This window comes from Bombus fervidus, chromosome 18 (assembly GCF_041682495.2).
Source record: "Bombus fervidus isolate BK054 chromosome 18, iyBomFerv1, whole genome shotgun sequence".
Classification (NCBI taxonomy): Eukaryota; Metazoa; Arthropoda; class Insecta; order Hymenoptera; family Apidae; genus Bombus; species Bombus fervidus.
In genome coordinates this window covers 1,548,889-1,565,528 of record NC_091534.1, presented here as the reverse complement: position 1 = coordinate 1,565,528, position 16,640 = coordinate 1,548,889, and the positions used below count along the sequence as shown (strand labels likewise).

Genomic DNA, 16,640 nt, shown 5'->3' with positions numbered 1-16,640 from the left:
GTTTGATAAGCCTTGGAATGAGAAGTATTGATATGAGTGAAATGCGCAAGAAGACTCGTTAGTTGATTCACTGTACAGCACAACTATTTTTATAGTGTAATCCGAGATGGTTCGAATGTAGCCATTTCGAATTATTTTCATGCGAAATACTTCTTGTCTCGTTGATGATCATAATATGCTAATCACAGTGTGTGCAGTTTGTACATGCATTATTACTCATTTACGAGAATTATTTACTCATTTACGAGAATTATTAGGCAGATTTATATGCAAGAAAGAAAGAATACATTTACCCTTCCTATTCAAACATCCTTTGAGGCGGTGTTTGATTAGTCGCTGTGGGTTTCAGTGAATGGGCAGATTGTCCGATACTTTACAAATTACTAAATGTTGTCATAGAGTTGTCGCACCTTGTATGTACATGATGAGATTTGGAACGATATACGCGCGTCGTGTGGATTTTGAATATTCTTCGTTACGAGCCCTGCTTACCGAGTAATGTCGTGATATGGCACTGAACGTTCCTTGCTGTCCACTGGAATCTGTACACCAGCGTAAGGTAAGATTGCACGTGAACTAGCATTTTTGACATTAAAAATAAAATAAGCTTCATTTGACATTTACGCATATGAAAATTTTTCATTGTTTTGATATCTAGTGATTCCATAAGTACACATACCTACGCACATTGCACTCCTTATCGTTAAACTTGTGTTAAAATATCTTTGGTACGTAATAGATTGATATTCCTGTATTTTATTTGCAATTAGTGCTCGTGGTTCATAACTCAAGATGAATTTTCATATGAATTTAATAATTAATTTACAGCAATTGAGAGCTTTTAACTTAATTATATAGAGCGACGAAAATAATGCAAAATATTTTTGGAAGTTATATTAATTGCATTTTTAAATGAATTTTTAATTTGGAAGGAATTATGTATTGAAATAAATTTTGGATAATTCCCATGGAGTTGTTTACTTTTGCATCTCTTTGTTTCAACACGAAGCTCGAGATATTAGTCACGTTGCAAAATCATTATAACTTTTTACATTTAGGCAGATACTTTAAAAATTATAATTATACATACATCTTTGAATATATGATACGCGTTCTATATTGCATTAGATCATAATAGAATTTATACGTTGTACAAACTACGATAAAGACCACGTATCTTATGTTCAAATAATAAAAATATAAAAATTTGTTATGCAGTAAGAATATTTTTCAAAAGTCTTCATATAAAGTCGAGATGTTATGTGCAATTTTTTTGTTCAACTTCTATACATGATAGTAGTAGAGCAAACTGTAATAAAATTGTTCATTCTGTGTGATAAGTAACAACCGAAGATTCAAGACAAACGAGGTTCATGGTACATGTACATGTAGTTTCTCTCTTATAAGCGCCAATGTACTTTTTAATTTGGCGCAAAGTAATTATTAGTATAATATAGAAAAATAATGTATTTAAAAGATTTTTTAAACACAAACATAAAGCGTAGACACATCGAGTACGCTAAAGCTGGTTGTTTCATGTTTCGAACGTTCTTAATTTGTATATCAATAATGTTTATTTTGATATGAAGACTTTGTTAACGATTATGTGAAATTCGTGTATAATATAATATAATTTGTTGATCTACACGCAGTTGAAGTCTAGCAGATGTGTAAATTGAAATTCATGAACACTACTCGTATATTTACAGTACATTGTTCAGAGAAACGCTTTCATGTTGGTCGCGCCACAATAACTATATCTCGTTAGATCTAAATATACATATATGTATATATTCGTCTTTGTTACGTCGAACGCAAGGAAGACCTATATTTTTTTCGTCTCCGTAAGAATTTAATTTCCATTGACTGTCCTCTTCTAAAGATCAATTTCATTGTAAACGTTGATGAGTAATCAGTTTTACAAAGCAATTGTCAGTACCATTTAATTAACTTTTCCTGAAACGATCGGGAACATCTGCAAGCTTGTTAAATTAACATATCGAAATACGTCTTGCTTCTTGCATTGGTACATTCTCAAACTAACAAAGTTTCAATACGTTAATACCATTTAAATAATATCGTTTATAAATTTGTTACCTTGTATTAATGGCTGTTAGAAGAATATTTCAAAGTGTATCGATGAATTTTTCATTTATTTTTGTTCAAATACTTGTAGTTGTCCTAACATAATTTGTCATAGCAATGTGAGATTTATTAAATATCTGTAATTATTCGCGCTATCTGCAACATTAATTATATTATAATGTTATTTATTTGTGATATTCACTGTAGTTATCTGTAAAAGCCAGTAATAAAAATGAAACTATGTTAAAATTGATTTACACAATTAACCCACTTTAGACTAATTAAATTTAGTTTACCTTGTTCAACTCGATTCATATGATCTTTACATAGGTCCAGTTTTCAAGTTTCACCAACATATTCCATATGTAAAATTAAGAAGAAAATGTTATGTAAGCACAGGTTCTTAAATGGTTTAAGAAAGCTATAACAAAACTACGAAATTGCCAAAGGCTGCTTTTTTGTACCAGGTTATTAAGAATCATCTTAATGCATCTGCGGAAAATAGAATCTATCGCAGTACCGATTATTTCTTCGTTTCCCTTAATTCCAACAAATACGTCACGAATCCTTTGCATTAACACCTGACGCGTATTAACTTGTACTTAATAAACTTTTTGTTCACAGTGAGCACATGTAAACATCCATTGGCGTGATTTATGGTGATGTGGCAGGCCGAGGAATTGTTATTTAACTGGTTGACCAAATTAAGTTGACCTTAGCAAGTAAACATTAGACTTTGTGCAATCGTGTTGAATAGATATCGGCGATGTGTTCTTATGCTGTGTCGATGAAACACCAGTCCATTATCGTTTCGTATTTTTGTTGTAACCTTTTGAGGAAGTCTGCTTACATAACATTTTCGTCTTAATTTTACTTATACAATATGCTGGTAAAATTTTTCGGAACAAAACTAGAACGACATAACTATTACATAATACTAAACATATTTACTCTTGTAGAATAATTCCAGTAAAATAAGAGGATCATAAAATAAGAGTAATAAGAAGAAAACCTTATGGTATATTATCAAATACTTGTTATTACATATTAAAGAGTAGGGATAATTATTTAGAAGTCTGTATGAAGGACATTAAAGTTGCTCAATAAGGATCCAATTTATTGTAAAGAAAATTGATGGAAAAATTTTGACTAGTATTGTTGTAAATATCTTTTGCATTAGCAACAAGTTATTTATCATCTGCGAGACAAAATATAGCGAATATTAAGATTATATCTCAATATTACGGTTCTTCTTTTGTGGGTGTGATTTCAAGAAATACGAAAAGCAATAAATATTTAAAAAAAATTTCATATTAAATAGATTCATTGTAAAGATACTATTTATTGAACAGAATGTGCAAATGGGTTAAAAGCTGGAAAAGAATTGTTATGGCAGAAAAGGAGTATATTTATAACATCTTTGTAATTATTGTACATGTACTTTGTAACTTGTCCCATTATATGTTTACGTACTATATATATATATATATATATATATATATATTCATTATTTATTACATAACGTTTCGTATGTTTTATGCGTTAGAAATGTTTATCAGTATTCCAGATTAAGATACAGCACGAATAATTTACAGTTTTTTTTATTAATGATTGTTATTTTTCGGATCGTTAAGAAGAAAATTTTCAAAATTTCAATACAAAATTCTAATTGTTTCAATTCTTGTGCCTTTCAGTATAAAATTGTCATATTTAAAATATTAGTTTTCCTTTAGAATCAATAATAAAGTTTGTCATAGAACTTACTCATCTAGTTCTTACGTGTCTTTTGCTATAATGCTCGGATAAACATAAATTGTACTATCGTTCGAAATCGGATTATCGTTGTCACGTAACATGAATAAAATTTTATACTTATTATATAAATTGTTTTCTCTCCGTCACATGTACCAATCGTAAAAAGCAATACCACATTTTTTATTTTAATACAAGCACGTTTTCATAGTCTCGTGCTACGAAGAACGAATCGAATATATTTATTATTCTCTATAGTATTCCCGAATCGTTTCAAATCTTATCTGCATGAATTTCGTTGTTAAACTTTTTCTTCGTAAGAATGTATATTTTAAGGAACAAATATCATAGTTAGGATGAATAACGGAAAGAATAGCGTGATCGGTACTAAGTGATGCCTGCAATTGGCTGTGTTTATATTCACCCAAGGTGGCGGTAGCGATGGTGATATCAATGGCCTTTCTGTTCTGTGGCCTTCCTGAAGTGTGCTACCACCCATGATTTGCGTAGTACTGAAATCGTCGTCGTTTCCAGAGGAATCGAAATCGTCGAAGCTGCCCATATGAATTCTTCTACCGTTGCTGTTGCTGTTCTTCTTTCTCCCTTTTAGTATAGGTTTCTTTCTCGACGGTTTCTGATCGGTGATTTTCACAAAAGGACTGGGAGTTGTTTTCGCAACAAGATGTAGTTCTAAACCAAAAGAACAATTAATTACATATATGACGGTTAGATCTGTTGTATAAATGTGTATGTCTAGAGCATTTACATATTACATATATATTCGTTAACCGCGTTTAACACGTTCACACCGGCGTGCACCACCTCGAATCACACTCGAATGTTCCATCGGACGATGCATACCATCAAAAATGTAGTTCGTTTAGTAACTAGAAAAAAATTGCCATATAGTTGATAATTTAAATAATGGAAATTTAACGTATATTAATTGCAAGAAAGTAGGATTTATTTTATTTCATCTTAATATTATAAATATTAAATACAAATAGCAGCGCCGGCGTGATCGTGTTAAATTAATACGGTTTCAAAGATATAATTTTACTTTATGTCATACTTCCATAAATAGGTATCTATAGTGTTTGATTTCCGCAGTCGAAATTTACGACCTAATCTTTTTGCGCGTAGAAATAAAAAATCGAGAACTCTCGGATCAGAAATCACTTCAGGCCAGATGAGTTGCTACATGCTTCTGGGCGCATGAATAGTAATAGTCCGGGACATAGTGACTTTGTAGCGTGTAAGGGAACTAACTGCTTGAAAATCATTTAACTTTGTGATAACAGTCAAAAAATATATAAATTTTTGGTAATTTCAATCGAGCTTCATCATCCGATGTAGAGACGGGTCGGATGCCATACTTTCGTTTACTTCATTTTCATCATCAATGTAACAAAGTTAGACGGTTTCCAAGCGGTGAGTTATTATAGTACACGGAGAAGAGTTGCTTTCTCTTGGATTACAAGTCATAGTTCGATAGGTCAGTGAATCGGAGATCAGTGGACACGAAATTTTCTCCTGGGCCTCAGCCGCTCGCTCATTTTGCCGACTTTCGAGACAGCTTAGTGGCCGAGTGTCGATGTATCGAGCAAATGTTTTGTCAAATACAACGTACAGGGTTTCTCGTTTCTCGTATTTGTCAACAACAGAAGTGGCTGCAGTAGTAGAGTAGTTTTCCATAGTTAGAACAAACGAGCTGATGAAATAATTTATTTATTGATAAAAAGACGACTTATATACATTATATCCGCTTTAAATCAAACGAATGGATTTTTTCTCTTTTACAATTTAAATTTTTGGAAATATTAAGGTGATCTTAAATACCACCTCATATTCTATTTCCATTTCTATTACATACAATTTAGTAATAATCGAATCGAATCGGCAAGACGCGTTGGTTACCATAAGGCTACCTCTCAACGACCTTGTTACGACCGTTGGCGGAGAGACGCGGTCGCGAGGAAATAACATCTTTTATGACATTTCTCTGTTAATGCTTCTTTATATCTCTGTCTTTCTATAATACGCGATATTTTAGACGAATCTTGATCTTTTGTTATTAAATGTGTAAATACATCTAAGAAACTATATTTTCTACACTTGTTACAAATACTTACACTTATTGATTACTTTGAGTAGCACTGGAAGCGTTAATTTTTGCGATATATATGTTATTGGCCAACGATACTCGTTACGACGAATTGAATATTAAAGACGCTATTCAGTTAATGAGTGCTATAGAGTCATTGTTGATCCCATCAAGACGGTAATACGTAACGACCCTGCAATACGTTGCGCGTCAAGCCAACGACGAGCGGCTGATTATTTAGATGGAATAGAGCTGCTAGAAAGCGAAGATGGCAGTGAGTTGATCGAATCTGAAGATAATCACGGGTTGATAATCACACGATAGGAGTTTTCCACGAGGCATGTCTCAGGCATGAAACTCATGACACGAATGAGGCAGAACCTCAGTATCCGTTCTACCTTCGAAGTGAAATGGCGTTATGAGACGAGGTCTCGTGCGAGGCAAGGCAAATCTCACGAGTCCTATTTATAACGAGTAGTATGAGCAGCTTCGAAGCAACGAAATGTCATCGCTGTGCGAAAAAAGTTGCAATTGTTTAGGTACAGCGATAGGTATGTGTATTAGAAAGCAAAAAACATCACGTAAAACAGGGAAACGATCTAAAGAATCGGCTGATTGTCAGAAATTCCTTCGCAACTCGTTTCGATTTGTACGCGTTTTTATCACGGTACGAATTCCATATGTTTATATACGTGACTATGTACGTGTGATATATTTTATCTGGCCTTAAGGCGATTTTTGATCTCTCATCTTCGACGGGATATGGTGACAGTGCTTGGTTTATATCATCAGTCTTCACCGTCATACCACCATCATACAAATATTATCCCTGTCCCCGTGATCTGATCTCGGCCAGTTGAGTGAGTAGCACAACGAGGCCGCACATTTCGAGAAGTTTCAATAATAATAAAATAAAACGAAGTGAATAAAAGTTTCAACAACTAACAAACAAGTCGGAGAGATGGAAAGTAGAGTAACGATAGCGAGGAGTAATGATGCAGAATAAAGAGTACAACTCAACCATTTTTATGATTTTGAAGCACATTATTATCGACAAGATCCTCAATAACTTTTGCCTATTTTATGTTTAGTATTGTGTGTATTATATAACAATTCGTTTTAAACAGGCCTTCGTTTTTCAATGAAAGCAGCTACATATAATTATTACATTTTTGACCAGGTGAGGATCAGAATAAAATCCAACATTTCAAATATCAGTTGATTCAGTATCAGTTGAACCAGTATCGCGAATCCAACACCAAACCGCCAACATAAACACCATAAATCCTGAGAATTAGAAAGGAGAGAGGCGAAGAACAAAGGTACGCGATCTCTCAAGAAGTAAGCACAAATTACATAGTTTTAAGTGCAAGAGGGTCATCTACAAAATATTGTATTCGTTTAAAGCTTTTATTTCTATTTCTTTCTCGCACGCTCCAAAATGCAATCGGAAGAGTGTCTATGTAACTAGCGAACTAAATGGAACGCAATAAAATTTTTATACGTTTATTAACAAAAAACAGATGCAAATTAATATACGTGTTCTTTTCATTCCCTATCGTAATTTACAAATAAATTATCATTTTCCACAAAGAGCACTGTATTGTTTGAATTTTGCTCTTTGCTGTAAATATACAGCTACCTACGCTAGAATGTAACGTAATTCTAACTTTGATTCAACTAAAGTTTGCGAATATCTCGAAAGTTAACGAGTGATGGTTATATGTATGTACAGAAAAAAGTTATTCACAATGTTGATCTTCGCAATATATTTGAATCGGTATAGTTATCAATAGTCGCTTTGTGCGACGATTATCAATTGTTGCTTAGTAATTTTAAAAACGAGAAGGATTTTAAATTTTCGAAGCGAAAGGTAAAGATTTCCTAATTAGAAAAAGTTCTAGATATGGAAACAAAAGAAAAGTTTAAATAACGGAAAGACAGAATAATAGATCCGCAACTAATTAAGTCGAAAAAGAGTAAAGTTAAAACTTTGATGATGTTGAAAATACTGTCAAGATGACCTCCACATGATGTTTTTATCATCATTAGATACACACCTTGAAACCATTAAGGACCTTCCTAGTAATTTTTTCTTACCTTAATCGTAGCGAAAATTAAAAGAAATGTTTAAATAATTTAGATGGCCGATTTAAAATCAATATCCTGTACATGCATGTGGATATATGTATTTAGAAAAGAGTTTTTAACATTCGATAGAAACAAAAAATTTTGTGTCGTCCATAGGGTTGGTCCATAATGACAAATATACAAATCGCTTGAAAAACATAAACTGTGTTCTTTTTTTATACGAAACTGCGCTGCTACACTTTTTTTACACGAAACTTGTTTTCTTTTCTTGGACAGACCGATTCTTCAAAACATTCTGTCTAACAAAGCACAAAGTGCAATGCGCGATTTATACTTCATACAGAAATCTGAGACATCTCACTTTTAAATTTAAAATATCTGTCGAACTATAGATTTTCTCGATATTCTACCTTGATACATACTTTTTGAAAACAAACTTGACCTTAGTATGTCCTCTATGCACCTTTCTACAAAGAAACAAATCACGTCAAATTATGTCCCTCTCGAAACCATCCAACTTTTATTTGAAACATTTTTCGTTAAAATCGGTACTTGAAGACTTTGAGACTTAAAAATTGTATCGTTAAATGAAATTAGTTGTAGATTTTGTCGAAAATACCTTGTACGACAAAATATAAACATGTTCTCTGGAAAAATGTGGCATTCGAAATATCGTACTAATTCAATAACAATAAATACAAATTTAATAACATCTTTAGTGGTTCAACTGTTGAAAATCGAAACGAAATAGAAGCACAATATCGGTAAGAGTTCAGATACGATGAGAGAACATTCACGGCTTATAAATTAATCTTGTCCGATAAGAAGTACCAACTGATTAGTTAAGACTATAAAAGGAGTTATTGTTACATATTGTAATGTAAATTACCATAAATAATAAATAACAATTATGGAATATTTCCTACACATCATATATTATGTTTATCATAATGTTTTCTATTATATATTCAACTATCCTATAAGAAATAAGGGGATCGCCCTGCTCGTGGTGTCGATTCGTTTAATCGTAACGGGAATTTACAACTCCCGTTGACGCGCTTCAACGCTATCGCGTCTCCCCGCGACTGGATGAAAATACATATAGAAAAATCAATATTACAACTAATATTCATATTGTTATTATGAATAAAAGTAAGATGGAATTTGTAGAGAAATCTTTGTGGACCAATTCGTATAGCTGCTTGCAAACTAATATGCACAAACAGTCACGAGAACGTAATGCAAATGTACGACAGTGTTGCAAACGCCTACAGAGTTCGATGAAACCAAACGTGAAAATTTTTTTAGATAATTTTATGATAGACTTTCGTATACACGAGACAGTTTCTGAACCAGGACGATAAATTAAAAGTTGATGGTTTTTTTAGTTGACATATGGTTAACAATGATATTTGATATTTGAATGATACTTTTCAGATTTTCTGTATTCATTGCTACTGAAAACAAGTATTCGTTGCTCCTCATAAATCCGAGAAGTTTATTAATAATAAGTAAATGAACGTTCGGACGATTAACATTATTGTCAATATTATACATACATCAATATATAAGTTTCTCGACTCTGTATTGACAATATACAATATGCGTGTGTGTTATTTATTGATTCATCGTCTAGAGACGCCTTGTGAATCTTAAATATTAACTTAAATATTGAACGCTCTTTAACGGTTTAGGGACAGACAAAGAAAAGAAAGAGTTTTTTTTTTTTATTGATTATTTGTTAAAATTTTTACAATTTGTCCAGAAGGACATTTGGTAAAATATTATAGCTTAAAGAATAAAAATATAGCATGTGGACGGTTACCCCCAGCGGGGTTCCATCTTCTAGGATTCCTATTGCATCTCTATTGCGAGGTCTGCGGGATGCTTCCTCTTCAGTCTTCTTTCTATTTTGGTTTTATTTGTTTCAGCAACCAGCTGGTTTGGGTGTGCTGCAAGTCTTACTTTGTACTTTTTTGCGTATCTAGCGATTTCCTCTTTGACCGTTGGAATTTTTAGATCTTTTCGTAGGTCTTCATTTCTGACGTACCATGGAGCGTTAACTATTGTCCTTAAAATTTTTGCTTGCTCCATTTCTATTTTGCTTATGTGACTCATCGCTGCCGTCCCCCATAGTGGGACTCCGTATGTCCAGATTGGTTTGATTATTGTTTTGTATATATTTAGTTTATTCATTATGCTTAATTTAGATTTTCTATTGATTAACCAGTACATCTGCTTCCTTTTTGCACTTATTCTGTTTATTATTGATTTTATATGGTGCTTCCATGTAAGGTGTGTGTCTAAATGTATTCCTAGATATTTGACTTGCTTTGTTTGTGCTATGTGGGCGCCGTTCAGTTGGATATCTGGTGTTTTTCCTTTTCTAAGTGTAAATGTTATGTGGTTGCACTTGCTGGTGTTCACTTTTATTTGTTTGTTTTGCAGCCATTTTTCTATTTTTGTAATGTGTTCTTGTAGTAGTGCGGCGGCCGTTTCTAGATTTGCATGCCTCACTAGTATGGTCGTGTCGTCCGCAAACGTCAGTGTTTTGCTGTTGACAGTTGTTGGTATATCTGCCGTGTATAGTGTGTATAATATTGGTCCTAAGACACTTCCTTGCGGTACTCCTGCCTTGATGTCCTTAATTTCAGAGTATGCATCATTTATTTTTACTACAAAGGTTCTGTTGTTTAAGTGAGATTTGAGTAGTTTGTAGATTTGTTCTGGAAATTGCTTTTTGATTGTTTGAAGAAGTTTTTCATGGTTAACTTTGTCGAATGCTTTTTCGATATCCATAAAAAGTGCTGTGCAGTATTGTTTTGTTTCAAGCGACTGTAAGATTTCATTGACGAGTCTATGCATTTGTTCTATTGTGGAGTGTTTATTCCTGAATCCAAATTGATGGTTCGGTATTAGTTCTTCTTTTTCTATTGTTGGTTTTAAGCGGTTATATATTATTTTCTCTAATAATTTGGAAAACGCAGGTAGTAATGATATCGGCCTGTAGGATGCAGTTAAATGTGGGTTTTTGTTTGGTTTGGGTAACATTACTATCTGTGCTATTTTCCATAGTGTAGGAAAGTACTGTATTCTTAGAATTGCGTTAAATATTATCGTTGTTAGTCTTATTGCCTTTGGGGGAAGGTTTTTTAAGATTTTCCCATTGATCAAGTCAAATCCTGGTGCTTTACTTGTCTTTGTTGCCTCAATTAAGTTTGTAACTTCTTGCGCTGTTGTGCTGAGTATGGTGCAGCGTTTATCAGTTGTGTTGCTGGCATTTTCCACTTCTTCATTTGTTTGCCATCCAGGGATGCTGTTATTAATTTCATACGGCGAAAATATATTTTGTAGGTGCTTTGAGAATTCTTCTGCCTGTTCTTCGTTGGTTCTGGCCCATGTGTTGTCCATTTTTCTGATTGCTGGGATTGTTTTTACTGTTTTCTTAATTTTGTTAGTGACTTTCCATAGGGAGTAGTCGGTATTCTCATGCGCGGATAGTGATTCGATGAATTTTGAGAATTCGTTATTATGATGTTCCCTTATTTTATTCTTTAGTTCCTTTGCAAGTTTATTTAGGTTTTTCTTGTTTTCTCGTGTTCTCGTGTTCTCTGTTTTTGCCATTTTGCTTTCGCTTTTCTTTTTTCCCTGATTTTGTCTAGGATGTCCTGCGGAATAATTTTTGGTTGCCTGCTATTTGTTTCATAGGTGGTGGTTGCCCACGCTGCTTCCTGTATTATTTCTGTCAAAGTTGCTACTGCCTGCTCAATGTGTTCAGGTGTTTTCAACGGGATATCGCAGTTGATTTTGTTTTCGATTAGCTCTTTGAAAGTTTGCCAATTGGTGGTTTTATTGCAAAGCGACTCTGACTTGTTATAAAGTAGTGGTTTGCTTGTATATTCTATTATAAATGGTGTATGGTCGGAGTTAAGCTCGAGGCTGGTTGTTATTTTTAATTTGCTTACATTTAGCCCTTTTGTTACTGCAAAATCCAACAGGTCAGGTATTTTATTGGGGTCTGTCGGCCAGTACGTTGGTTTTCCTGTAGATAGTACGTTGAGGTTGCTGCTTCTAATGTATTTTTCTAATGTTCTACCTCTCGGCGTGTTAATTCTCGAACCCCATAATGTGTGCTTTGCATTAAAGTCTCCTGCCGCTATATATTTGTCGCCTAAGGATTGGAAGTACTCTTCCCATTTTTTTAGTGTCATTTTGTATCTCGGAGGTACATATACTGCTGACATCTGGAAGTAATTGTCATTGGTTTGTATTGTGACAGTGGTTGCTTGTAGGTGTTCTTGATTTGTTTGACTATGTAAGTGATGCTTGATGTCATTTTTTATTATTACTGCAGTTCCTCCATGTGCTTTACCTGTGGGATGTTTGGTATCGTAGATGGTGTAGTACGGTATTTTCGTGTAGTTTTTTTAGAGTGAAATGTGTTTCTGAGACAAGTAGTATATCAATATTATTTTTATACAAAAATATTTTAGTTTCGTGAGCTCGCTGTTGCAAGCCATTGGAGTTCCAGACTGCTATTTTCAAAATGTCCATCTCTATTTTTTACTTAGCAAGTTAGTGAGTAGTTGTAACATGATTGTTGTTTGTTATGCTTGTTGTCTTAGTATTGTGTTTAGATCACTTACCATTTTTCCTAACATTTCCATACCTTTAATGGATTGTTTGAGCATTTCTTTGATGTCTGTAACGTCTTCGATGTTATTGTTTTCATTCTGATTGATTGCAAGCGTTGGTTTGCTAATGTTTTTAGTTACTTGTGCGTAGCTTCGTTTACCTTGGGGATCTATGTTTCTGCTTATAGCGTTTAGTTCGTGTTGTGCTTTCAGTGTTGTTTCGTTATCCGTTATCCGTTATACTTTGTTGTGGTTGATGGTCATTGTGTGATCTGTTGCGAAGTGGAGGAAACAGTTTACGTTGTATTTGTTTCCTTATTTCACATCCTTTGTAGCTGGCTGGGTGGTTTCCGTTACAATTATAGCATTTAACTTCTTCTATTTTTCCTGTGTATGGGCAGTGTATTGTTAGGTGATTTTTTGCACATTTAACACATGCCGGGCTTCTGTTGCAATAATTTTTTGTGTGTCCGTATTGTTGACACCGCATGCATTGTGGTATATCTTTTATGTAGCGTGGTGGTTCCACTGTTACAATTGTATTTAGTATTTTTTTGATTTCATAGATTTCCTTGTTATTGGTTCTGGGTTCCAGTTCTATTAAGAATAGTGGCAATGGTTTCTTCGTATCGTATCTTGTCATATTGTTTATTGCTCTTGTTTCATGGCCAATTTTTCCTAATTCTTCACTTAATTTTTTTGTGTTAGTTTTTGGATGTAAACCTCTTATAACTATTTTATAGCTCCTTTCCGTTTTGAGTTGGTACGTGTAGCATTTTTTTCCTTTAGTTCTTTTATCACTTTCCTATAAACTTCTGGGGTGTTTGTTTGAATTTTTACTTGTTCTAATTTTGTTTGTTTTATTGTGTAGTTATCCTTCCCGACTATATTGTTTAGTAGATCAATAAGCGGGTCTATTATTTGGGCCTCAACAAATATTGGTGGTGGTTTTGATATGTAAGGTGATTTAGTTGTGGTTTTGCTTGTCGGGTCATTGTCTATTTCTTCCGTTAATGAGCTGAAGGAGTTTCTTAAAGGTAATTCTTGCAGCCATCGCTGCTTGTCTGTATCTGGGTTTCCTGCAGCATTTGTACCTGGAATTATTTTACGTTTTTTGCTAGTCTTTGCTAGCTTCCAGTTTTCGTCCTGGTAACTTATTTCGTTGTCGTGTCTGCACTCCTCCTGTCTCCACTGCTCTTCCATTTCTTCTGTTTCCATATCATTTTGGTTGTTATTATTTTGTTGTTGTTGCTGTAAGCCTGGTAAATCTGACGACCCTTTTATATAATATTTTTCTCCTTTGGTTCCAATCCTGATTGTTGATATCTGCTGCTGCATTGTTTGTCACTATCACTATTCGTAGCACTTCTCTGAATCACTTGACTGGAGCACACGTTTGCTTACACACATCTGTTCGCCTCGGTTGCCGGAGCGATCGAAAAGAAAGAGTGTTACGTCGGCCGACTCTCTACCTGGACCGGGCCTCGCATCGCGAGCGGGATGGCAACCATATGTCTGCACATCCTTATTGCGTACCCTTAAGAATCTCAAGAGCCAACCATAAATCTTAGAAAATTCCAACTAGAGTCATTCAGATCGAACAAAGATCTTTTCTACGAAGGCGTTTTCTAAGATCTCTGGTTTGTGTCCGGAAAACACTTTAAAATTAGTTCTTTTTCACACGTGCGATGCTTCCCACCACCAACCTTCTATCGAGGGCGGTAAGGCCCCTCCTAGTCCACCAACAATCGTAATAGCCAATAGAAACAATGTCTATTACCTTCACTTTCCTGGCCAAAAACTATCATCAACAAATCGGATGATCCCGTGCGCTAGACACACCTTTTTCTAGCTCTCCTCTGACACAGCATCGTCACTTTCAGGGTAGTCCGTTTTCGTCGTCCGAACAATCAACAAGTCTAACACGGTTCTACCCTCAAAGTAGTCCATTTTCGTCGTCAGAACAGTCAACTAGTCTACCACGGTTCTACCTTTAAATCAATCCGTTTCGTAAAGTCTAACTCATCGAGAGATATCGTCAAGTCGGGTCATACTTCTGTAACGCATTAACTGTACTCATCGTCAAATACTTGTGACGCTCATAATATTGTGTAATCCATTGTTGAATATATATGTCATATTAACCTGTTAACGCAGCGTTGATTTCAGTTTAACCACCCCTGTTATCCTAATCGAAACAAGGGGAACGACTATTTCGCGGCGTCAATTAGCCGAATCGTAGCGAGAATTTACGCCTCTCGCTGACGCGTTTTCCTCGCGACCGCGTCTCTCCGCGAACAGTCGTAACAAAGAGGTTTCGTTTGTATAATTGTATGTATAATTGCTCAAATTTTTCCCCCAAAATATCTAGTTAATTAAATGTCTAAAGAGGCAAGAGTCAATGTTCACGATCAACTGACCATCGAATCATGGAATTGTCACAATCACTCTAACGACATATTAAGTCCAGATGTTTCTTGTTTCTAACGCGCGACGATTGTCTCGTTTGCTGATACTATGTTAATTACTTGAAGCTTCTGTTTATGTCAGTCTCATCGTTTTATATTCGAAGGAAAATAAGACAACAAATTTTGCTAGAATTGTATTCTATGTATTAATCACAGTAACTTTAAATTAATTTTTTGTCAGAGATGTAACACATCGACGCTTATTCGCAGGCTCAGAAACTAGAATAGACAAAACATTCTGCATGTCACAGGCATCGAAACGGTAACCAAATAGTAACAGGATTATCGACGATAATCCCTCCAGAGGGACCAAACTTTAGTATAAAAAGTCTCCCAAATCAGCACTCTTTTGTCATAACACCGTGAACCGTTACTCTGTTCAATTTGTACGATAAATTTTACTATGGTATCTAAGGTCCGAATTGTTTACCTTGCTTGCGAAACGTTCGAACTAGGACGCGAGGAGACCATCGGTGATCTGTTAATTTCGTGATTTCCTGTGTCTTCTACGTGACACTTACGGTATCTGACTCTTATTATATTTTAAGAATTTACTAAAAACGGCATTTAACTTGATATTTTATAGAAATACGTAGATACATTATTTATCGCCTATATCTAAATTATGGTAATATTTAACACGTATAATCTTTTGGGATAAAGAGCTGAACTTGAAGAAAATATCTTGATTTCGAATTCTTCTTTATTTGCTACAACCTTATAGTACAATATTTTTAATCCTATGGATCCTATAAATTTGTTCGATCGACCGATTAAAACTTGTAGTAATCCTGTGGATTAAACATCAATTTCAGTATAGTCTTTTCTACTTTTCTTATCAAATATTTACATTTAATACATTTTGCTAATAAATTAAAATACTTTACGGTTTTTGTCCTTTAAATCACAGAAACCATCAACTTTTAACTTGTTTCGCTATATTTATGTATGTCATATTCTGTGAAAATTTACCTTGTAAATGAACGATACCATCAGCTTTTCCAAGAGCGTTTACGGACGAGCAAACGTATTCTCCAAAGTCCCTTTTTTCCAGAGAATTGACAGTAAGATTCATCTGCCAAGAGTAATCGTTCAACGCGTATTCTGACATTTTATATTTTTCACTGGGCAGCAGCTTTTCACCTGCGTAAGAAACGACAATATTACACTGTTTTTCATACATGCTTATTTATACAAACAGAACATACGTTTTTTTATAAAATTACACAGAACGATAGAGATATGTACAATACGTGTAATGAGTTTAGCAAAATAGTGAAATAGTAACACATAATCTTCGAGTATTTCGCGAAAATAAATTTGCGTATTCGAAAAACGGTGTGCTGAAATCATTAGTAGTGTCACGGAGCCATAAATTTTATTATTTATTTGCGTTTAATTTACAATCAATTCTCGTAGAGAATTTTAAGTAAATTTATTTGGCGTGGTACGATGACATGATTAATAAGTGTTTATGTTTGATTCTATTTGAATCTAGTGCTTAGA

At 34.2% G+C, this 16,640-nt stretch overlaps 1 protein-coding gene across 2 annotated transcripts in view; it reads right to left on the bottom strand.

Moving 5' to 3' along the window:
• Positions 1-3,633: 3,633 nt before the first annotated feature.
• Dip-lambda (Dpr-interacting protein lambda) overlaps positions 3,634-16,640 on the bottom strand; it is a 533,509-nt gene continuing 520,502 nt past the window's right edge. For both annotated transcript variants that reach the window (XM_072020689.1, XM_072020690.1), the window contains 2 exons: positions 16,107-16,277; positions 3,634-4,527 (listed from right to left, as the gene is read on the bottom strand). In XM_072020689.1, coding sequence (XP_071876790.1) covers positions 4,169-4,527; positions 16,107-16,277 — 530 coding nt within the window. In that variant the 3' untranslated portion in view covers positions 3,634-4,168. The remainder of the gene's footprint in view (positions 4,528-16,106; positions 16,278-16,640) is intronic.